The 25,345-nt window shown below is 41.7% G+C and overlaps 1 protein-coding gene across 1 annotated transcript in view; it reads left to right on the top strand.

The window, feature by feature from the left end:
* Window positions 1-25,345, top strand: part of LOC120515242 (carboxyl-terminal PDZ ligand of neuronal nitric oxide synthase protein-like) — a 260,263-nt gene that overhangs the window by 145,778 nt on the left and 89,140 nt on the right. Inside the window, exons 3-5 of the mRNA XM_039736062.1 lie at window positions 594-702; window positions 7,105-7,246; window positions 9,620-9,777. Coding sequence (XP_039591996.1) covers window positions 594-702; window positions 7,105-7,246; window positions 9,620-9,777 — 409 coding nt within the window. The remainder of the gene's footprint in view (window positions 1-593; window positions 703-7,104; window positions 7,247-9,619; window positions 9,778-25,345) is intronic.

Consider the following 25,345-nt stretch of genomic DNA (forward strand, 5'->3'; position numbering starts at 1 on the left):
TTTGCACTAATTTTAGGAACATTTCAGTCTCCTCGTCTGAGCACACCATATTTTGTTTGTCACGTTGTGTCATGTGACCTCAATGCGTTTTCCATTGCGTTTTTGTGAATTATCGTTTTGTCGAATCGCCACCTCAAGCGAACATATAAGTTGTTTTGTTAATATCAAGAGGTTTTTTGTTTTCTGACCTTCACGTATGTCTATTCCCATTTATTTTATTTTTTTAATTTGCAATTTTAAAATGTGCATTAAGGAGATTGTTGGAAACGCGGCTAATGATGGCCATGACTGAAAATCGCTGGAAAGTTCACAAAGTGGGATATGTTGGAAATGTAAAATTCATTCGGGAAAAGAAAATAAAAATAAGAAATTAAAGAAGAACAGTTTCCTTATTTGCATCATTTGAATTTGGAAAACTTTTTAGTATTTTTAATACAAATAAGTCTCGGTTTTATTCTGATTTCCAAATGTGGAGTTAATCCTTTCCCAGTAGCTTATTAGGTCCTTGGGTGCGCACTGGCATCCATATTGATCTCCCAGTGTAAAGTAACAAGTTTTCTTAATTATATTTTTTTTTCCTTTTTCATCTTTAGGATTTTCTACGTATCGCATGATTCTCAGGACCTGAAGATTTTTAGTTACATTGCCAGGGATGGAGCAACCAATGTGTTCCGATGCAACGTGTTCAAGTCCAAGAAGAAGGTGAGTCGAGTCAGGTGACCACGACGTCTTCTGGGCCGCACGCCATCCATCCTCATGCAATTCTCTGGCTCGTTTCTACTGAATTCGCCGCTTCCTCCTTGAGTTGCTGTGAGTATAAGAGATGGCATCTGCTGCTCTAATTGCTCACCGGATGAGCGTGTGGGTTTACTGCCTGCCTGCCTGCAGTTCTTTCATTTTTCACACGTGGAACGGCTGGCTTTGCTCCGTCCGTAGATTCCAAATGAAAGCATCTCAAGTTGGGAAGGAGGGCAGGCGCCAAGTGAATTAATTGGCGTGTGTTGAATCAGCAGGCAGTTGACGTTCTGCCGTGAGTTACGATGCTCCTCAGTTTGTTTTGTTCTACTTTTGCATTTGTTTCTAAAATTGATTTGTGAAATGACAAGCGTCATGTCAGCGTGCATACCAGTTGACAAAATGGCATCTTTTATGAGGAGCTTTCATACAAGTAAAAGATAAACTACCGGCAGAAGGCCTCTTTTGAAGGATTTGCACGTCCTGATTTAAATCGTAAAGCTGACTGTGGATGGCACAGTGTAGCACTGTTGTCTCACTGATGTCCTGCCTGTGTGAAATTGGCGCATTTCTCCCAAGTCTTCCTGGATTTCTATTAGTACTGGGGTGTTGTACCGTGTCAGCCATTATGGATGTGGTGAGAAGTTAAGCAGAATGACATCTTTTATTGGCTAACTAGAAAGATTATAATATGCAGGCTTTTGAGGCAACTCTTACATCTTGCTTGAAGAAGGGGCCCAAGATGCCTTGAACGCTTCCATATTGCTGGATTTCTATTCAGATACTTCTGTTCTTTTCCCCACATCTCATATTTGATGGACTGCTGCCACATCCAGGATCTGTGGATGTGCTTCCAACTTGGCCACCAGCTCCCACAAACCTGAACTGGATTAGCAGGTTAGAAAATGGATGTGTTATGAGCAAAGTGAAAAAAATCCCATAATCCGTGGTGGAGCCTGTCACCCGGGGGTCCATGAACGCCAAACCACTCAACCCCACAAAACCTCCCACTGCATCAGATCACCACCGCCCACCTCCCCACTGAAACCATCTGCTGCAACCACTTGCTGGAACCCAAAACCAATCAAACCCCCACAATCGCTCACCTCTTTCCCCCTAGAACTCATACACCTCCAACCCCATAGTCTCTGCCAACGAGCAGAAACCGTCCACTCAAACTGATGCCCCCTTTCTTCCGAGCCCACCATTGCAGAAAACGTTTACCACAAACAATCACCTCTCTCCCCCTAGAACTCATACACCTCCAACAACCCCATAGTCTCTGCCAATAAGCAGAAACTCATCCACTGCAACTGATCACCCGTCTTTCATGGAAAACCATCCAGTCCACCAACTCACTGGAACCCTAAACCAGTGGTTCCCAAACTTTGTTGATTCTCGGCGTCCTTGCTGAATCCAGGTTTTCCCAAGGCGCACCGCCCATCCAATCTAATTTGCAAAATAGTCATTATTTTTTTTTCATTAAACGGTTAAGTAACGTCCAACCGGGATGAGGCCCCGGGGAAGACCCAGGACACGCTGGAGGGACTATGTCTCCTGGCTGGCCTGGGAACGCCTTGGGATTCTCCCGGAAGAGCTGGAAGAAGTGGCGGGAGAGGGAAGTCTGGGCCTCTCTGCTTAAGCTGCTACCCCGCGACCCGACCTCGGATAAGCGGAAGAGAGTGGATGGATGGATGGATGGATGGTTAAGTTAAAAATAAATAAAACACATATTTAAGATCACAGAAAAATGTAATTGAACAAATTCAACTAATCATAATTAGTGGGATTGTGGTGCAGCAGGTCCACGGCTACGAAAGATTGCCGGCTTTTAAGTAATCCTTTCGCTGTGTCAGTCTCCTTGGGAGTTGATGGAGTAACTGGGGCAAGTCGCACCTGCACCTAAGGGGGCGATCGTTCTCAATTGCTTAATTGGATTTCTGCGGTGCGCGGTTGAGATGCTGCGCCAACGGAGGCATATAAGAATGGGCCGGCACAGAAGGAGAGGGAAAAAATAGAGACGGAAAGGAAAGGAAAAAGGCTCGGAGAGCAAGGGTGCAGCATTGGGGCGAAAAAGAGGACGAGCCAGCCAGCCAGCATGAATGGGAGCAGTCAGCACGCTCAGGGGTCCCGGGACAAGCGAAGGTTGCTCATGGGACAGATCGTGCCCACTGAATGGGAGAGTGGGTACGATCGTGAAGGAGTCCTCCCTAGGGATCTGAGGGATGAAGTGCGTCAGGGGCTTTGCTTCAATAAGTGCCTGCAATCAGCCAGACACACAGAACGAGCACCATCATCAAATTATTTTCAGATATAAAAGTATCAAGTATCTCGAACAAGTCTTGAGCCTTAGCACCAGCAGCGATACTTTTACAATGTATTACTGTTTAGTAAAAACCGATCCATTTTTAAAAATACATACGAGAAGAAATACTTCAAAAACTTCACTTGACTTAATCACAACAATATACAGTTGATACAGTCTCCGAAAACTAATTCAACACTAAGACCGCGTGAAACCAACAGCTATTTATATACGAACACGAAGTACCGAGAAGTTTGACAAACTACTTAAACAATCGAGAAATGTAATTATTGTAAAGCGCCATCTTGTAACCATTTGTAGGCACTTCCGCAAACAGTTAATACTAAGAGAGTTACTGGTTTGAACCAGGTCCGCCCGATGTGACGTCTTATCACTATGAATAGAAAATGGCAATAAAATTATGAAAATTTTGTGATATTTTGCGGTGCCCTGGGAACCACTGCCCTAAACCAATCAAAGCCCTGATCTCCAATGCAGAAACCCCATTCACCGCAACCAGTTACCTCTCTGTAATAAGAGCATAACTTTAATATGTCACAGTGCTCGGTGCAAATCTGTCTTATACATCTGTTTTTTTCTATTCACATGCACAGCTGACACAGAGCCAGCACAGGGGTTCAAGGCAAGCAGTGTACTATAAGACAGATTACAACATCTGGAAAACGTGCAGTCAGACTGAGAATTTCTGTATACTTTGTTCTGTCTGTCAAAGTCGGCATGAAACTGTGTCCACGTTGCCTTGTTTGGAATTGCATGTTCACCTAAGTGGGGGCCTTCACATGGAGAAAACAATATGAAGCCTTGGAAAGCAGCCAAGCACATCTTTGAAGCCGACGGGTGGATTGGAGATATCGTCATGCGATCCTGAAAATGCCTTCCACTGCACCGGCGAACATCAACAGACTCAACATCTCGGGCCCCCACTCCCGGACTGGGTTTTGTCATTGGGTTCCTTTGTCTGTTATGCAACGTAAGCTGACATTAAACAAAGCTAAGTTATTTCTCTTGCGTGATTTCTTGCCACCATATCACTAGGGAGGGGTAACGCCTTTTATTTTGCATCTCTATAGATTTGGGTTACGTAACATGCCACAATCATGAAAGAGCTCATTCACAGGGAACTAACGCTCTCTGCTGGATTCACTCTCTCCCCCTAGAACTCGTACAACCGCCAACCCCATAGTCTCTGCCACCTAGCAGGAACCATCCTTCTGTGCACCATCACCTCCTTCTACTCCCTCATCATCCTACCATCCTGTTTAATTTATACTATCCTCACTTCGCCATCACCTACTCCTCTTTCATATCTTTTCCTTAGCCATTATCCCTTCGTTCTTCGTTCTTCTTTCTTTCATGACCTCACCCATTCCCGTATCAGCACTTTGTCTTCATCTCTTCACCCCCATCAACTCCTTATACCCCATCTTCCCTAAATCCACAACCGCTCCACTCACTTCCAGTCGGAGTTTCTGTGCAGTACACCGTATCTTCTTGCTTGAAGTGACTGGTTCTTAAACTCTTCTACTGGTTCAGAGATGCTCACTGAAAGAGATGTGGTGTGCCGCTAGGGGGCTCATTCAAGTGCAGAACTGTTGTCCCATTAAAGGGTGGCACACATTTCTATTCCATGTCCCTCTAACACCAAGGTGGCTTCCTGGACCCAACTACTTAATGCTTAGAATTCCCTCAAAGTGTTATATAAAGCGTTGTGTTGAGCTGCTTTATTATGCCAGTGAGGTATTGTTGCATATTTAATATAGGCGCATAAATCACAGGGCCTGTGAGGAAATGCAAATGCAGAAATGGCCAACAATGATTAAACTGAATACAGATGAAGTCTCTCTCTTAGTGCTGTTGTCCTTGCAAATACAGAGCCAGGAAATTAATCACACAAGAAAAAAATAAAGACATCCTTTCCAAATTTGGCCAACCTCTACAGAGCTGCTGAGAATTTTCAATATCAGGTGTCATTTTGTCTTAAACTCCAAAGTCAAGTGGCTAAATGAAATAGTTGAGTAAATCAGGGCGTCCGTCTTCCTGACGTGTTTATCCCTGGTGGACACTTTACATGATGCATCTGCTGTGTTCAGCGCGGAAAGCAGTCGATCACTCAGACAAAACTCTCAGTTGTTCTGCTTCTGTTCAGAGGGACTTGAGCTTGTAAACTGCATTGTCTACAATTGAGAGCTGACTTCATTTTAGCTTTTGTTTTTTTTTTTGCTGAAACGGAGGATCTTGGAATATGAGAGTGCCTCTGCCACAACTAATGATTGATGTGGTTTTCCAAGAATCAATACAGGAGGGAAATCACCAATTGGTTACATTTTAGGGGCGGGGCATCAACCATGTTAAGGTTGTTCTTGTTTATTTATTTATTTTTTTTTTTTTACTGAGCCGCACCCTTCAGATTTGCCATCAGTGTTGAGTGTTTAAGAAGTTATTGAAAGAAAATTGTGCAAATACAGGCTGTTCCCAAAGTAGGCACTGCACATCGGCACTAGTGTCATGCACAACAGGTCAGGTCAGGTTGGGGAGCAGGCACTGGTACAGCAGATGACGCACCAACCAAAGGACGAAACAGCTCAGGATCCTGGTTGGCATCCCCTCAGGCACACATGCAGTCTTGTCCCACCCTCTAGAAATGACCATTTATCTGCCACAGCATGCCCTTGGCATGGTCCAGCCACTCTAGTCCTTACCAATGATTATCCTTTAAGCCAGATCACCCTCGGGGAATTGCGCTACATGGCCATAGAGCTGTAACTGACACTCACACATGTAGGTAATGGGCCTCATTCAGGACTCCATGAGCAACACAAAGTCAAACCAGCGGTACCCAAGGATTCTCCAAAGAGACACAGTGCCAAAGGAGTCCAGTCTTTATCTCAGGTCAATGGATAGCGTCCATGTCTCACAACCATATAGCAAGACAGAAAGCACCAGGACTTTAAAGACTCGCACCTTCGTCCTTTTGCAAAGATATCAGAAGGGCCACACACCACTTTCTAGGGACCTCATGACCCCCCATGCTCTCCCAATCCGTCTACTGAACAGTCACCAGAGACAATGCCCCATTATAAAGGTTAACTTGAGCCAGCAATAGCAGGGAAAATGACTTAGTGACACACTGTGTGCAATGTGGTGTTGTCTTATGCTACTCTAATAGTCATCTGATGATTCAGCAGTTAATTTATAACATTTTTCTGTAAAAACTGTCATAATGTATATAGTGCCTTTCATATCTATCTATCTATCTATCTATCTATCTATCTATCTATCTATCTATCTATCTATCTATCTATCTATCTATCTATCATGATGTCTTTCACAATCTGTGTAACTGTCATATTTTGTGTCTTTCCTATCTGTTCCTTTAATATAGTGATTTTCTAATATATTTGCCTTTTGTCATTCCTGTTCTAATTTTGCCTTTCATGTTTATATAATTTCATTTTCTATCTGTTTATCTGCCTTATACAATGTCTTTTACTATCTGTCTACCTATCTATGTCTTTCAATGCCTTTTGTATCTGTCTGTTTTATATAGGGCTTTTTTTATCTACAGTATCTAGTATAGGACTTTTTATATATACTTGTCATAGATAGATAAAATTCATATATGTGTATTTTTTTAAAAGTGTCTTTCACTATACACTATATCTGTATATACAGTATATCATTTTAATCTATCATTTTGTCAGACTTGTGTTTCACTATCTATTTACCTATGTAATATAATGATTTTTGAATCTATCTATCTATCTATCTATCTATCTATCTATCTATCTATCTATCTATCTATCTATCTATCTATCTGTCCCTCTCCTATTCTCTGTTTTAAGCTTGTTGTCTTCAGCTCACTTCACAGGTTCATTTTCTCAGTGGCCCCTGGCAGTTGGGCTCTTACTACTGCTGCTAGTGTTTTGCTAGTCCCATCATACATTTGCATGCACTCCATGTCTTCCCCTCGGTTCCCCAGTGTCACGTGAGCTGCTGCTGGTCGGCACATTATAACTTTTGATCTTCTCTTGTTTGCCTTTCAGAGTCAAGCCATGCGTATTGTGCGTACGGTGGGCCAGGCTTTTGAAGTGTGCCACAAGCTAAGTTTGCAGCATACCCAACAGAATGCCGATGGGCAGGAAGATGGAGACAGTGAGAAGAACAACAATGAAGCAAGCGTTCCAGGTAATGAAGGTGGTCTTTTTTTTCTGAAGTGCAGTTCAGGGTGAGAAGCCAGCTTTTAGTCTGTTTTTTAGCTAGTGTCTCTTTTGCAGTGCCATAGCAGTTGCTGTCTTAAAGCTTAAAATGTACAAGGCCTCTACTATGCATACAGGTAGTGACCAAGTGACCAAAATGGTGGAAAAAAAGACTGTAGAATGTATCAGCTTGTTGGTAGTCTGTAAAGTGGATGTGGCACCATGGGAAAGTGGATAGTTTTGATTGCTCCTCTTAAATGTGGTGTTCCTCAGAGATCCATTTTGGGTCCTTTCTTATTCTCTATATACCTTCATGCTACTGGAGCTATTTTTAGGAAATTTAACATTTCTTTTCACTGCTATGCTGAGGATACACAGATTTATATTCCTGACTGCAACTCTGCAATAAATCAACTGCACAACCGCCTTTCTGAACTAAGATCCTGGATGGCTAATAATTTTCTTGATCTGAATCAAAATAAAACAGAGGTGCTTATAGCGGGTCCATCAGCTAAAGTCAAATTGGTCTTGGACTTCTCGGCTCTTTCTCTGTCTTTTGCAAACCTCAAGTCTGCAGTCTTGGTGTTATCTTTGACAGTAACCTCTCTTTTGAGCAACAAGTTAATTCTGTAGTCAAGAGTTGCTTTTTCCAGCTTTGTCTATTAGGTAAGATCAAGCCTTTTTTATCTTCTAGGAATCTTGAGAAAGCTACTCACGCTTTTATCTTTTCTCGCCTTGATTACTGCAACTCGCTGTATTCTGGGATTAGCAAATCCCTGATACGCAGGTTACAGTTGGTCCAGAATGCTGCCGCTCGCTTTCTGGTTGGGGCAAGGAAGTCTGATTCTGTTTCTCCAATATTAGCTTCTTTACACTGGCTGCCTGTCAGTTTTCAAATTGATTTTAAAACCTTGCTGCTAGTTTTTAAATCTTTACATGGGTGTGCTCCTGCCTATTCATCTGAATTGTGTGCTTTACACCAGCCATCCAGAGTGCTTAGATCTTCTGGTCAGTTGTCTCTCGTTGTCCCTCATACCGAGTGTCAAACTAATGGGGACAGACAGGGCTTTACAGCTGCTGCTCCTCGCCTGTGGAACTCTGTAACCTCATCACATAAAGGAGTCGTCTACGATTCAAACGAGATTAAAGACTCATTTCTATTCACTTGCATTCTGTGACCTTCAGTAATACTGATGGTTTCCTCATTATGATTATGTAACATTATTTCTATTATATTACTTATTTTATTTATGTTCATTTATTTTATTTCTGTTTGTTATTCATGAATTGTATGTTTTGCTTTTATTCTTTTATTGTAAAGCACTTTGGCCACAGCATTCCTATGTTGTTTTAAATGTGCTATATAAATAAAGTTGACATTGACATGAAAGTCACATCATTTCACATCTCCGTCGTGATCTCCTACAAGTATTTTTACTACAAGGTTTCCCAGGTGACAAAGCAGAAGCTTTTGGATGGAGGTGATTAACAGACTTTATAATGGCGGAACAGCCCATCCGACCCCATGAAGAAAGCACAGCAATGCCCCTCAATGTTAGGGCACAGCATTTGAGACTACTGGTGTGATTTATGTGACCATTTCCCCAGTGTCCACTTTTCACTGGTCCATTTCTTTTTACACTGTCGTACTCGCTATATACACATAAATTAGCCTAAACTGATTCATCCCCTGCGGTGGACTGGCGCCCTGCCCGGGGTTTGTTTCCTGCCTTGCGCCCTGTGTTGACTGGGATTGACTCCAGCAGACCCCTTTGACCCTGTAGTTAGGATATAGCAGGTTGGAAAACAACTGACTGATTGATCCCTGTTATTTTAGAAGAATTAACTGGATTAGCGAGCTTTGTTGGGCTGAATGACCTGTTCTTGTTGAGATTCTTCTTCTTTCTTGTTGGAAAATGAAATGAAAAGCATCAGATATTGAGTGCAAATACAAATTAACGGAGAAACATTTTTAGCTCATTTAAACTCTACAGTGTGTCAGTATCATTAAGTGTTTAAACACACTAAATTCAATAAAAGTTAATGTCGTGTTTCTCCAAATTCATGTGTTCAGCGTGAAGCTGCCTATAAGAATCACCAAAAATTTGAAAGAAAGCAAAATGTTTGAAAGGTTCCGGTGTATTCATTCAAGATGAATTACCTTATCTTGGGGGGAAAACACTTTACCACTTGGACAAATGCACGCCGTTTAAAGTTAATATTATTTGCCTGAGCCTTTATTATTATGCATTTGCAGGCCTACCTGCTTTATCATACCACGTTATAACACATTAGTTACTTTTACTCTTTGTTGTAAATACTCAGTCTAGTGATTTCACGCCATACATTCTATGCCCATTAGCTCGCCAGCTGACCGGTGCAGAGAAAACTGTCTTGGAAGAAACCGACATCGATGCTGAGGAAGCCCCCTTACCAGACAGTACCATCGATGATTTCAACCGGGGGGTGACAGATCTGGACGCTGCCAAGAGTGACCAGGACACCAACAAAGAGAAAAAGGTAGACTTATTTAGGAGTTTTATGGGTTGGGTAAGATTTGTTGAAGTGTAGGTGTTTTATGTCATGGCCAGAATTTTACCCCTGGCTGTAGTTTATTTTGTTTTTATTCAGTCATTTTGTGTTTGTCTGTTGATAATTCACTAAAAAATTGTTTTTGTTTTCTCTTAAATTGCTTTGATTAATATTGTTTAGTTAAATTGGATTTGCTACATTTCTGAGCCATGTGTATTCTCTTTTAATATATTTCCTGCCTTGTTTCTTAACCTCAGGGGGCGGTGCCCCAGTAACATCACAGCTATGGACCCGCCTTCAGCCTATCGGTTCAGAGCTGAGTTGTTGTGTCTCTAGTGGGATCACTGGTGTCTTGTGAGCTCTGGTTCAGTTTGATTTCATGGATTTTTCTGCTAGTGCTATCATTTTGGATTTGTTTTTTTTTTTTGTTTTTCTGATTACTGAAATTGAACTTGTTTTGAGGATTAAGATTTATGGTAACCCCCTTAGCATTACATTTTCTCTCAAAAAAACATAAAAGGTACTGCATTTGTTGCCTTGAAAATTGACATTTTTATTAAAACTCATCTTTCTACTGTAAAGTGTGCAAAACACTAAAAATACAGAGTCTGAAGTGTAGAAAGTATAATACGAGGTTTGATCAAAAAGTATTTTGAATGTTGATGCAGAACACCATCCAAGAGCAACGCAAAACAATTCAATGCCGGCTCTGACACGTCCATCCTAGAACCTAGTTTTTAAAAAGTTTCAGCTTGTTTGATACTGTCAGTCATTTGTGAGCCACTGTTGAGCGTTTTTCACGTTTGTCGTTAATAGTGGATAACGAGCAAAGCGTTAACATGAAATTTTGTTTCAAATTACAAAAAGCTCAGGAAACCATCAGATGTTAAAATCGGTTTATGGCGACACTGCACCGACAATTAAGACTGTTTACAAGTGGTATGATCGATTTCGTATTGGATCTGACTCGGTTGAAGACTAGAAATTATCAGGACATCCTTCAACATCAATAACCGAGGAAAATGTTGAAATGGTTTCATTCTTCATCATGACAACGCTCCTTGTCACACACCCCTTCTAATACGACACTTTCTGTTGAATAAAAACATTACGCTGTGTCCACATCCACCTTATTCACCAGATCTGGCACCGTGCGACTTCTGGCTCTTCCCTAAATTGAAAATGACCATGAATGGCAAACGATTTCAATCCATTGAGGACATCCAGGAAGCCATGACAGCCCAACTAAAGACACTCTCGAAAGAAAACTTCCAAAACTGCTTCGCAAAATGGCAGGAGCATTGGGGTAAGTGCGTTTGAAGTATTTTGAGGGTGACTAGTAGTTGTAAATCTTTTACTGCAATAAACGTTTCTTTTTAAAACATTCACCGCATTTTTTGATCACACCTCATAATGATACAAATAACAGTAATCTCTCTCTCTCTCTCTGTAAATCATGCCATTCCAAACAAGGCAAAGAGAGGATTACATTTCATGCTGACTCTGTCACACAGAAATAGTACAAAGCCCATTTTCGTAGTTGTCCCTTTCGTGTCTTCTAATGCTTGCCGAGCAGTTCTAAATGATAAGCCCGTGTGTGCTAAATCTGGCCTTTAGCTGTACATATGAGAAGAAGCAGATCTATAAAATATTTTATGTACAGAGCACAGTGACATATTAAACATATAAACTTATATTCTGATTACAGGCCTGATGCTTATGTGAGACACGCCTATACCGTTGCCCGAGTAATGCTTGGTACTAGCACAGTTGGCACATTTATAGCCCAAGTAATCCTCGGGTATAACACTTATGCAAAACCCATCTATGCCATTGCCCAAGAGACAGTTGGGCTAACACAAAAGAGGTTAAGCATATCCGTTTTTCGCTTTTGATTATTCATTTTGAAGATTTGTTAAATATACTTATTTTCTTATTTTGGATCTAGTAGTTTGACAGTTCTCTTCCTGCCTCTGATTATTTTGGAGATTCTGAGTGTTCTTTAAGCTTTTCCACCCTCCTAATTAGCATAGTCCAAAGCCTTTTTTTTTTTTAATAGTTTGGGGGGTTTTGATGTCCGAGGAGCCTTAAGGTAGTATCAGGAGGTTCAGACTCATGTTAAAGACTTTAGTAATCACAACTGCGGAAGGGTGAAAGTAAGGGGTGAAACTAGGCTCTTGGTCATTTTGCGGTCATTCCTACCATCTCAGATTTCAGCTGCATGTGACATTATACATTTTTATACAGAATTAGTCGTACATAGCTATTAATGACTGTCTTTGTTGAAGTTTAGATGGCATTGGCATACAGATCAGCCAAAATCCCTCATAATGTGCTTGACATTTATTTTGTCTCCCATGTCACCCTCTATAGTTCACATTATTCGGTCAAAATTCTGCTGCTTCTGAGGTTAATGATTACATCATATGTGTTTAATTTCATTCTTATTCTTATTATAATTTTGCAAAGCTGGGGCAGTGCCATTGCTGTTATACATTTGCAGGGCTTATGAACCTTAAAAGAAGACATCATCTTCAGAATGAGGCTTCATTTTCAAAGCACTGGCTTGACATTCAAAATTTCAAGGAGCAGGCTTTGTGGCCTGCACTCCAAAGGAGACAAAGCCTATAAAACTCGAGGTATATACTGCAAAACCAATCCTTGGCTGACTTACGGCTCTGTTTCGGACCAGCTATTTGTCCATATGTCAATCATAAAGTGCACACTGAGGCTCTGTGGGTCTGGTGTGAGTACTTTAACTGCTGGTACGAGTAGCACAAACCGATCTTTGGGGTCTGTGTGTCCGCACATCACGTCATCATGTAAGGAACTGTTTCTCAAACACTACTGGTTCACAGGTGGGTCGCCTAAGCAAGTATTTCTGAACCCCTGAGTCACGACTCTAGTGGCCGCTGATGGGTCATTGGTTGCTATTGTTGGTTCACAAGTGGGTCACCTAAATGGTTGGCAGCTCTGTGGGATGGGATTCCCTGTTTCTAAGTTAGCTTGTTTTACCAAGAGGGGCACCAGATTGTGTTTGGCTCACCAAGAGATCGGTCTGCAATGGTTTCTAGTGGGTCCTCGATGAACTTTAAAAGGCAAAACTGGGTCGCAGGACCATAAAAGTTGAGAAACACTTGCAAAAGGAAGACGATGTGTGCTGAATGCATTAGGGAAGTGGAGTGGTACCGATCAAAACAAACCTTAAAGGGCTTTCCAGAGTCCGAAATAATCATGATAATAACAAAATTGTATTACTGCAGCTGGTTTTGGCAATTTTTGGAATATTAATACCCTATTATTTTCCTAGGGCTTTTGACCATAAGTACAAATCACCTTAAATCAGTCATCCTTATATCAGCTCATGACTCTGTGTGTGTGTGTGTATATATTCATTTATATGCTATGTACACTATATGTGTTTATGTTACCGGACAAACTAGTTTAGGCTAGGCCAAGCCATCCCTCTAGTGGATATCTCAGAAGCTCTTGGTCTACTAGCTCTCCACCAGTTGTGCTGTGCCCCACATCACCTCCTCTTTTCCTGGATTGCATGGCTATGCATCTTCACTAACCTGTGAAATGTCCATCTCTCTTTGTTGTTGAACCTCACAATGTAACCTCTGATGCACTATTTCCTTCTTTGACATGTGCCATCCTAATTTTTGAAATTGTTTCTCTTTCTCTGACATCATTTTGCTGATTTTGTGACCTGCAATTCGGGTGGTGACTGTTTGTACACTTTAAAACACTTGTCTGTCACCTCCGGCTACTTTGAAGACTCCCATGTCTGAATGCGGATTGTCAGGTCTCCATTCTCGCTGACGCATACTGCTGATTGACAGGTGACCTAATGGGACTCACATCTTGTATTTGTGCTTTTATCTGCTGTCAAGTTCAAATCCCATTGCAGGTGATGTTTCTTTTATTTTGTCCACCTTGCCTACAAAGTAGAGGTTGCTTGAACTTTTTAGGTGACTTTTTTGTATCCTGTGGTGGGACGAGTCTTTGAGTGTTCAGCTCAGACTTACACCTGATAGAACATCTGTGGCCTGTAGATGGCAGTTTACAGACACTTCCCATTGAATCGAACAGATCTTGAGAGGATCTGCCTGGAAAAATGGGGAAAATTGCCCAAATCCAGATGTGCAAAGCTTGTAAGGACTTACTCAAGAAGACTCAAAGCTGGAATTGCTGCCGAAGAGGCTTCAACAAAGTACTACATTAATGGTCTGAGTACTTAGATGAAGGTGATATTTTAGGTATTGATTTTATAATAAACTTGCCAACCTTTCTGAAAATGTAATTTTACTTTGTCATTTTTGATTATTGAGTGTCAATTGATGAGCAAAAATGGCAAATTTATCCATTTAAAATTAAATCTACAATGCAATCAAGCATGTTCAAAGTGAAGGCATCTGAAGACTCTGAATCCACTGTAACTAAGTTGCCCAGTATAAGCTTCCTGCACCTGAGCTTCAACACCGCCTTTCTGCCCCCTGGCCCCCAGCCGCCATGAGATCAGTCTTTTAAATTTTTTTCAAAGACTTTCAGGTATTAACCTTTTTCTCCCAAGGCTACGCGTGAACAGCTGAGCTTCCCTTTGAACAATCTCTTGAATCCGCTCAGTCGTGACGTCTCAGCCGTGCTCCTGGATTTAAGGCTTCTGTGCCCATAGATTTTACTCAAATCTCCTGCTCTGGATCTTTGCTGTATGGCATTAGGGGGGATAATCCAACATCAGTAGCTCCTACACCAGGGGACTTCAGGCAGACTTACTGGAGTGGCTATTTAGTGTCTGGCATTGGTCATAACTGAAGGATTATGTGATTATTGATTTGTTTCTTTTCTTCTGTGCATTTCTTTAACACACTTGCCATACGTATCATAGTGGCTTCATATTTGCCCCCCTTATTTCTCTTAGTTGGATGTCTGAGTTTATTACTTTAATTGGTTCCTATCACATGGAGGTCATGGAGTCTGTTTCCAAGTTTATCTGCCATCATTACTGACGAATGAATGAATCCTTTGCCTATTTTACATTCGCCGTTCTTTTAGTACTTTTTTCGCTGGTCTGGGCAGCAGCAGCTCGCTAAGTCAATACGTCTTTAGGGTGTTTCAACACTGGCGCATTGGCGGACATGAACATCAGCCCTTTGAGCGCCAGAGGATAGAAACTTGGGAGATGATAACCAGAAAATGTAAGAGCAGGCTTTTTATTTTTGAAACTACTTATCCTTATTGTAGACAGCGACATCCTGTATATGTTTTTAGCACCATGATAGCCAGTCTGTGGTTTGCTGGGTTGGTAGGCTCAGTTCTGGGACACCCTCTGGACCCGCTGGAGGTAGTAGTGGAGTAAAAAGAAAACTGCTGGCCGTTATGAACAATGCTGCACCTCCCTTTCTATGACACACTAGCACTGAGGACATTCATCCAACAAATTATTCAGGAGAAGTGTGTCAAGAAACTCAAGTACCACAGGGTACCTCATTCATATCTGTCCTTTTGTTTTCCTTGCTTGCGTTTTATACTTTTAGGATGATCAGTTATATTAACTGTTATGACTCAAAGCGTTAGGAAGAGAGAGATGCTGATGCACTGGTTCTATTCCAGTTGCGCTGAGGTAGCTGGGAAGATTTCTTAAAGCAGATATGATGAAGCATCTGGACATGCACATGCAGGATCACCCGCTCCACACACATGAGACGCTCGTGGCAGCAAGACCTGCACATGCAGTCTGAGTCTGCTGGTGTTTCAATAAACTTGTACTGGGGATCTGTTTGCCGTCAGAGGCAAAAAGAGGAAAATATATACTAAACACCGTCGTGAGAGACGTGATTTATTTATTTTATATGAGGATTACCAGGGACAACCCCAGCCTTGGCACGACACACACACACTACAGAGACAAAGAAGACGCACTGGGAACTTAAACGATAAAAAAGTATAATGAAATTAAATTAACTAAATGAAAACAATAATACCACCCCTGATCCCTTCGGCGATATTACAATTAACAGATAAACACGCAGAAAAGTCCATGTATGAAATGATCAGCGGTGAAGTTATGTCCAGTGATTTGTATGAAGCGAGGGAAATGGAAAAACACAGTCCTACCGGTAATTGCTGAAGTATGATGACTGATGAATGGTTCATGAGCGCTCCTTCTTCCGTGAAAGCCAATGAATCCAGACAACGTCCTCAGTAACAGTAAACAGGTAGACAAATGATACAATCCAGGACACGAAGATGTAAAGCAGGAAAACGACAGGCAGTTCAACAGATAGTACAAGCACCAAACAAACAAGAAGAAAAACTTTCCTCTCTTCGACCCCTGCCCTCCTTTTAAACCCCTCTGGCCACCTTTGCCCCCAACAGCCCCTGCAAGGACTGCTGGGAGATGCAGTTCTAACCAATGGTAGCACTGCTACATACTCAAGTTGGTGAAACTGCTTTTAAGGTACAATTGACATAATAAACTAATTTGTAGTTGAACTCGCGCAGAATGTTACTTTGTTTTAAAATAGATGAGTGTCCCGATTCACCAGTGCTTTGCAATGAGTAATTTTGAAACTGCAAAACTTTATACAGCGTGATCTGTGTAAGATATTACAATGACAATTGAATGGTCTTGATAGATTTCTTCAAAGACCAAGTGCGCCAAATTTTAATAAAATTGGTCCTTGTGGGACTGCGTTGTTTCATACTTTTGGACAGACAGACATGGTCATTGCAGTAGGTGCTTCTCGCATTTTATGTGAATGCAACTAAACTTTGAAAACATTTTCATTGTACCTGGGATGCCATAGTGGTACAATGAACGGCACTGCTGCCCCGCAGACTTACCAGCCTGGGTCTGAATCTCACGCTCAGTGTTATAATTCTGTCAACACATAAACTTCAGAATGGGAATTTTTCTCAAAAATCTAGGCCTAGCATTTAAAATGAACCTCACCTCCAAACTCGGGGAACAGGCGACTTGGCCTGCCCAGATCCAACAAAAGTAATAGGCTTTCAATTTCAAAAGAGAAAACCAAAATGGGAGAGAGAGACTCTGAAAACCTCTAGCCCACTATAACAAAAAACAACATTCCTTCAAGTTCAAAGATTCATTGACAAAGAGGAATTCATAAAACCAGAAGCAAAGTAAATAATGGCTTTGAAAAAGTTAAAGCAAAACAAAACCCCGTCCACAATCCATAACCAAAGTCAAAAAGAGATGCAAAAAGGAGTTGAAAACTGGTAAAATTGAACAAATACTTGCAAGAGAATCCCACCACATCAAAGTGCAACGTTACAGTGACTTTGGGTTTATAAAGGTATGGGGGTGGACCTACAGATGCTGTGTTGGGGCCCTACCCCCTTGGACTCAACATAAAGAGGCCTAGGTACATAAGATAAATTTACATAATGGATACAATAAGAAGATGATGCAGTCAGTTTTCATTGCCTACGAAGGTTACATTCCTGAAAAATTGACGGGATGTCAGCTCAAATCCATCCTGAATACCCCCCTTTATCCATCCATTATCTAACCCGCTATATCCTAACTACAGGGTCACAAGGGTCTGCTGGAGCCAATTCAAGCCAACACAGGGTGCAAGGCAGGAAACAAAGCCCAGGCAGGGCGCCAGCCCACCGCAGAACCCTCTTTAGTATCTCACTAAACCATCCAGTTGGTAGTAGCAATGGGTACAGAGGAGTGGTGCTTTAATCAGTGTGAGCTCATGACCCGCACTTACTGGGAATTCCTCGTTTGTCGGAAACAATTGCAAGCTCCGATCCCAATCATGAATGGGGTTCACCCAGTAGACACACGTTGATCCATTTACTGCAACGCTTCCCGATTCGTTTTACCCTCGCACCCACTGTGACGGACGAGGCCGATTTCGTACCCCCTTGGTTTGAGAAGAAGAATGAAAAAATATGAGGTTAATGCAGAAAAACAAATCACCAATTGAAGCTTTCTGAATAATGGATACTTTATTCGCCATCAGTAATTGTTTTGGTAAAGCCATACTCAGTGTAATCCTCGTTCCATTTTCTAATTTTTTCGCAACTAGCCATGATTAAATGAACGGTAAAAAAGTAAGAGCGAAGTGAGGGTGACTTATTGAGGCGGGCAGGCGAGAGCTCAATACCACACGGGCTCGATGTAGTGCGCGTCAAGTCGATTTAAAATGCACGATCAGGTTTGGAAAAAATATATCTTTTCAAATTCTATTTGGATATAAGTAGGTTCTATTTAGTCGACAGAAATATCTTTGGTAGGAATGTAAGTCGAATTTAGTCTTTAAATTTCTATGGTGAAGAAAAATGTATGCAATGATGACTACATTTAACTTACATTCCTACCAAAGATATTTCTGTCGACTAAATAAAAATTACCTATATTTAAAATTTAAATAGAACTTGAACAGATACGATAGTTCATAATACCCATGCAGCACTAAGTGCGTGTAAGAGCGGAAGTCATCCGTTTTAACAAACAGCGTATTGCACTGATACAAAATAGCCTGCTGATTTAATTATTTAGGAATGGATAGATAAATTAAGATTTTGTACAAGTAATGTTTTTCATTTTTGTTCCTCGATGGATTCTGGCACCCCCAGCAGCAGTTTGGGTGCAAGCACCCCCAATTTAGTGTAACACACATGCAGCCCCAGACATCTGAGGGCATCACAGATGTGTTATTGATTAATCTCACATGGCGTTGCTGAAAGATGCACATCTCAAAATTTTCTTCTACAGCTCATTGCCGTGAGTAGGCACAAGTAGACTGTGAGTTGCTTGCGTATGAAGTGGACTCTCGACCTTATTGCTGCTGTGCTGCTTGTAACTCATAGCCTCCAAATACTGTATTGCTGTAAATTTAACGATTATGGCAAGTGAGAAGCATTGATGTTTATTGCTCTAATTTGTGGAACTGGAATTCTGTCCCATTATGTGAATTGCACTGACAGCCTTGAGGCCGACAGTTGAGATCCTAAGCCACTAAGCCACACTTCTACCTTTTCTAATTTCCGAGGTGTCGACTTGGCTCCACGCATAACATGCCATCTTTATTATAATCCCCCGAGGACTCACAACTGTGCAGCACTAATAGGACAAATGAAATTTATGCCAGAAGACTCCAAAATGAAATGCCATATTGACTCCTTGCTTGTGTCTGAATATGTTTGAAATTGTGTTTCCTGGGACACTGAAATGAAGACATTATTATAGATTAATATAACATTTCCATGGTTTGTAACCACAGATTAACATCATGGCCAGTGGAGGTGATGCGGGGATTTTTCTATTACCTTCTTGGCAGTCTGTCTGTTGATACATTAACCAGCCCCTTAACTGCAGCAAACACTGGGAGCAGTCATTTCCGATCAATTGTTTAAATTACTTTGGGGGGCCTGGGGGTACTTTACCTTCCATTCTGCTATGTCATAAAGGTCTGCTCCTCCCCTCCAATCCCATCACTTGCTGGCTGGCATTTCCTGAAGTCTACTTATGACAGAATGCAGCCGGATGCCCGTGAGGTCAATGCTATGGAGCAGTAATGGTGCATTGTATTACCCCATTCAGTGTGCATCTGAGAAATCCATCCATCCATACATCCATCGATTAATATTTTCTCACGTAATTCAGCAAGGCAGTGTTTTCCAACATCTTTTCTATGGTGGCACACTTTTTAGAACCAAAATCATCCCAAGGCACACCACATTTCTACTAACCACAAGCACATTGTATCTCATAGCACGTGCTCAACCATTCAAAGGTGCAGGTCTACCAGAGAAGCCTATAAAAATAAAGCAGCAACTAGATCAACCGTCACAAACACAGCACTTAGTGAGCACTTTGGTGGCATCTCCCAGCTGCTTCGTCCCTTTGCCCGACCCTCTCTACTTCAGAGGTGACTCATATGACCACAATCTACCGGCCAAGTGAGATTGGTGAGCCAGTCAGATGGACTGTAGCACCCAGGAGACGCTCTAAGTGCTGTGTCCCCATCACAGCGATTACAGAGCTGCTCTTATGTCGGCATCTCCTCAGACAGGTCTCGACCCTCCAGATGATCTTGTTCCTCTCCGGTTCTCCGAGGCACACTGGTTAAAGAAACACTGCGTTAGGGGTTCAGGGACGGTGAACTTGAATTGTTATTGGGCCTCCTCAGGGATTGAGACGTAGCTGAAGCATTCTTAACAGTGTCAGTCCCGCTAGCGTTAATCATGCCACACTTTCTTCCTTCATTCATCTTTCCCATAACGGAGCACTTGATCCAGTCACACTACCCGGCCACTACAGTTGTTCAATGAACTGTGTAGTCATAACCCTAAGCTTAGGGCCTGTCATCAGTCAGTGCATTTGTCTACTCAACACCAGGATAAGGTGAGTAACCCGCTTAAGGAGAAAACCTGATTTGTTAAAAATCTCCACTTTGCAAGCACAAGCCCGCTTATGGAGCTCTCCTTTAATAAAATGGTCTGATGTCATTAAGCTGCACAAAAAAGCGATAAACGTCATCGTCAGCTGCTGTGAATCTGAAAACGAGCATGAAGCCTGTGGTAATGTTCTGGTGTCTTTTTATTTTTAAATACATGTAGCTCTTTTTTTACCCTTTAACCATAGGATAGCACCCTAAGTTTGTAAACTCTATTCCCCTGAGCTGATTTATGAAAACCCCTTTAATTTTAAATACGTATTTTTAGAGGATAAATTAGAATCCTGTAACTAATACCTGCTCCCCAGTAATAAGCTACCTGCTGGTTCACAATTAGTAACTTGTAACACAATTCACAATACAAATATGTTCCCAAAATATAACATTTATTGACTAAATTGGAAAAATATCTAAAAAAAAAAAAATTTTTATAAAATTACTTACCGTAGATCCCGTTATATAAGCCGAGAATTTCGTCCTAGATTTTTGGCTTGGAGTTTGGGGGTCGGTTTATACAACGAGTATTGTTTCAGATTCAAGATTTCCAGCGCAATGCCAGTTTTGCCGATGAATACGGAAGTAGATAATGACGAAACCACAGAGCCATCTTTCAGATGAAGAAGTAACTTTGCATGCCGGTACTTTAAATTAAATAAAGAATTCATTCAAAAAAGTGTTTTAGTTGTTGATTTTTTTAATAAAATTAATAATAAATTATCGGGAAGTTTAAAATGAAATTTTTTGTTTTAATTTACGATCGACATCTTGCGTTACGAAACGGATGTGGTCAAGTGTATCCGCTTGCGCGATTGTAAACAAACAACCGAGAGCGTTAGTAGTGTCAGTCGGAGCCCAGATACATGTGTTTGTGGATGTAATTTCGGTCATTGCAGTGATTTACCTATATATATATAATTCATTAAGACCATGCAAGCAAGACACATAATTGCTAAGGAAGGAAGAGAAGGTTAAAGTAAGCGATCGCAATCGAAACGAAGGATGGACATTGTGTGGAAATATCTCCTTCCTTACTGCAGCCCAAAGATGTCAAATTAAATGGTGAGTACAGTATGAAATTGTTTCTAGAATAGAATGCCTTTTATTGTCACTATACGCAGCTACAATGAGATTAAAAGCAGCTCCTTCAGTGCAGAAAAAAGTTCTGTATAGGGCTTGTATGGTTGTTTTTTAGCTTTAGCATAACGCCGGATCTGCGGCCCGCTTCTGCTTTCTTTCCCTCCTCCGTCTGTGTTGTCTCCTAGACCCGACAACAATCCACGGAGAGCCCGCTGGTCTCGCTATGTTGTCTGGGATGTTGTGCGTGTAATGAAAAACACTCGAAACAGATGTCTGGCTCTGGACACCGATGTCTATAAGGTTCTGAATGGTGTAGCGGATGTTCACCAAACCGATCGTGCACAAATAAGGACAAAAAAAAGTACAAAAACAACAAAAAAGTGCACTGAAAAGGAGAGCCCTGAGCCGCTGCGACCATGCGTGCCGCCATGCTCCTAGCTTAATCGAAGTAGGCTAGGCACTTTTTATAACTTTTTGGTTAATACATTAGAAAAATTATTGGTGTTTTGGTAAATTATGCACATTATATTATATATAAAAAATGCTGGCAGTCTCAAATTCTCGGCGATAAACATTCTAAATATACCCGAAGAGACACTTTTAAGGAAATTTAGAAAATTTTGCTTGGGGAAGGGGGTCGGCTTAAATACCGGTCATCGGCAAATACATGTAATTTAGTAGGTGGAGAAGGGGTTCGGCTAATATACCGGGTCGGCCTGTATTCCCGGATCTACGGTATAGTTAAGTCCAATCAAAATTCCCACAAATTTTAGATTACAGAAATTAGAAAACAAATGGCAGTATATTTACCCTTCACAACAAATACCTACAGGTTCAGCAGTGTACTTAAACCTTATAAATGTACTTTTAACTCTTTGCTTTTACCAGCACTTAAAACATCCCACTGTTAAAGAAAACACAATAACCAAATCTATAAAATGAGCATACTTAATTACTAAAACCTCACTTTAACATTAACAACTTTAGGGGCCCACACACACAAGCCAGCGGCCACCTTGTTGCAGGCCTTGTTGACGCTCGGGAACGTGGTGGCCAAAAACGTTAAGGCCCGTTCACTCTAATAAGCCAACATAAAGTGTCACAGTACTCACAAATAAGCGGAGTGAATGTCAGTGTCCGTTATCCAAACGCAGCACTTCCACGTTGTGGGAAAAACGATGGAGTCATCCTACAGGCAGGCTCACGGCAAAACGCTGCAAGCACAAAGGAGCTAGTCCGTCCAAATGGGGTGAAACTTGCTGTTTTTTCTCGTTGCCAGAGGAGCTGCCAGGCTTTCCCTTGGTCACCTGGAGCGCCATCCAAAGTATCCTGTACCTTCTTCAAGGCCAACCAAGCTATTTCGCCTGCAATGCCAATCTGAACTACACTGCTTCTTCGACAACGGCTTCTTCCTGTCCTCGCGTCCAACAGGTTCTCATGTGTGCACCACCAGGAGCTCAAAAGCCTCCGCAACAACGTAAAAACTCCCCAAGCCTCCATGTATTCATAATCTTCTCTTATCCTAGTATGAGCCCAGCCTGTCCTCTCGCCCACTCAATCACATTACAGAAACACTGACATAACTAAATAATAATAGTTATTCTATTCCAAGGAACCAGCAAACACCATCAAGGGGAATTTTATATGAGCCTAGGGCTACATAGATTAATCCTTCATCTGCTGTGAAGTAAATAGCACTCCTCCTCATTTTATATCCTCGATGTGAGCCACCAATGATTCTCGGTTTGAACATCGGCCACTGCGTCACTTGATCACGCTGTTTCAGCATATCAATAGCAAAGAGCCGAATTAGAACTAAACTGACACGTCTTTATTTCTAGGTTTCTGTTACCGGATTGTATGGAGCACACGGTTTACAGCTTCACTGTGAGATTGAGCCCTCCGAAGGAGCGGCATACCAATACGTGTCCCTCTGGCCTTAAGTGCTGATGGAATAATACAAATGCGGGTATTTTTTACTTCAAAAAGTAACAAGCTGGTTAAGTTTGCAGATAATACCAAGGTAGGTGGATTGGCAGATCATCTCGAATCCAAAGAATCATCATGGAGGGACTTGGACAGCAGACAGCCTTGGGCAGATCTGTGGCTCAATGTCAGTAAATGTAAAGAATTACACGTAGGAAGTAAAATGTGACTTTTAAATACACAATGGGAGATCTGAAAATCAAAAGTCCACCTTATGAGAGGGATTTAGGAGTCTTAGTGGACTCTAAGCTATTGACTTCCCGACAGTGTTCCATTAAAAAGGCTAACAGAATGTCAGGTTATATAGCGCGGAGGAGGTTTTGCTGAAGCTTTATAATACACTGGTGGGACCTCATCTGGAGTACTGGTTGCAGTTTTGGTCTCCAGGCCATGAAAAGGACATAGCAGCACTAGAAAAGGTCCAGAGAAGCGCGACGAGGCTGATTCAGGGCTACAGGGGATGAATTATGAGGAAAGATTGAAAGAGCTGAGCCTTTACAGTTTAAGGACAAGGAGATAAATAGGAGACATGAGTGAAGTGTTTAGAATTATGAAGGGAATTAGTCCAGTGGATCGAGACAGTGACTTTAAAATTCCTACACACACAATTCCTACTACATCCACAACTACAATCACGTCAACTGAAATGGCCAGTGACCAGTCCACCTCAAACTGTCAGTATGGTTTCTTCATAACTGAAGATTAAGTAAGGAGACAACCCAGGAAGCAACACACAAAAAACACAGGATCAGAAGGAGTCAGTCTTTGAGATCTTAAAGCCTGTGCTGACCAACCTTGTGGTGTCCTCTGTCACCTGTTCAGTTTGTCCGTAAGACTTCATAAAGTGTCACTTCTGTTGAAAGCATCCTGCATTGTTCCTGTTTCAAAGAACGCCTTGTCACCTAATGACTACAGACCAGTGGCCCTTATGTCTTACATCATGAAGACCTTTGAGAGGCTGGTCCTGGACTATATGAGCCCTCTTGTGGTAGACCACCCTGACCCACTGTCATTTGTCTAATTGACAAAAACTGGAGTGGAAGATGCAGTTATTTATCTGCTCCACAAGGCTCGTTCTCACCTGGACGAAGCTGGCAGCACTGTGAGGATGATGTCTTTTTGATTTCTCCAATGTCTTCAATGCAATCCAGCCATCTCTCAGTTAAGGGTTAAATTTAGAGATGTGCAGGTGGATGGGCCTGTGGGGTCCTGGATAGTGGACTTACCTGCAGGAAAAGAATTTAGATGTGGCAGAAATGGGAATGTTAAGATGGATGTGTGGAGTTACAGCAAAAGACAGAATAAGAAATGAGATAATCAGAGGTACAACAAAAGTGGGAGAGACGTCTCAGAAGGTACAGGAAGGACCCTCGAGGGACTTGAGGACTGTGTTTCTGATACAGACGTGAGCGACACTGAAGCACCACATGAACAGGCCTGCCTGCTTAACACCTCAGACTATAAATATCACAGCAGGTCAGGTCACTTGCAGAAATTCTCAGATGATTCTGCACTTATGAGGCGTATCGATAAGGGGGATGAGACAGAAGAGAGGAGTCGGGGGGGAACCTTACTTGGTGCTGAAAGTATTGAAGAAGGCATCATAATATCATCAGCAAAGTCAAGGTGTCGGTGATGGTTTATCCTGCCCGCTTAAGCTTAAACTTCACACGCTGCAAGCAAACCAAACAATTGAGACTTTTTACACAGTTCAACAAGTGTACGGCAGTGAGAGCATTCTAACATATATGTTGTACAAGTGTCTGTGGGCCGTAAGCTCATTAAAAGGAGGCGGTGGAAATGCCAGTACAGAAGTGTCGGCTTCACTGAAGTGTTTGAATGACTGGCAGGCACCCACAGACACTCCTGTTATTAGTAAGCTTATGTGTTTTATTATGTGGTAGACGCACTAAAGTGTTATTTGCATCTGTTTGAATTTGAATGTCTCTTGACCATTGTTACGTATACAAGTGTATGTGTGGGACAAGCCTGTTGAACAGAAGCACTGGAAGTGCCGGGACAGAAGAGTCCGCTTCATTAAAGTGCTTGAAATA

The sequence above is a fragment of the Polypterus senegalus genome, chromosome 14, assembly GCF_016835505.1.
Source record: "Polypterus senegalus isolate Bchr_013 chromosome 14, ASM1683550v1, whole genome shotgun sequence".
NCBI classification, from domain to species: Eukaryota; Metazoa; Chordata; class Cladistia; order Polypteriformes; family Polypteridae; genus Polypterus; species Polypterus senegalus.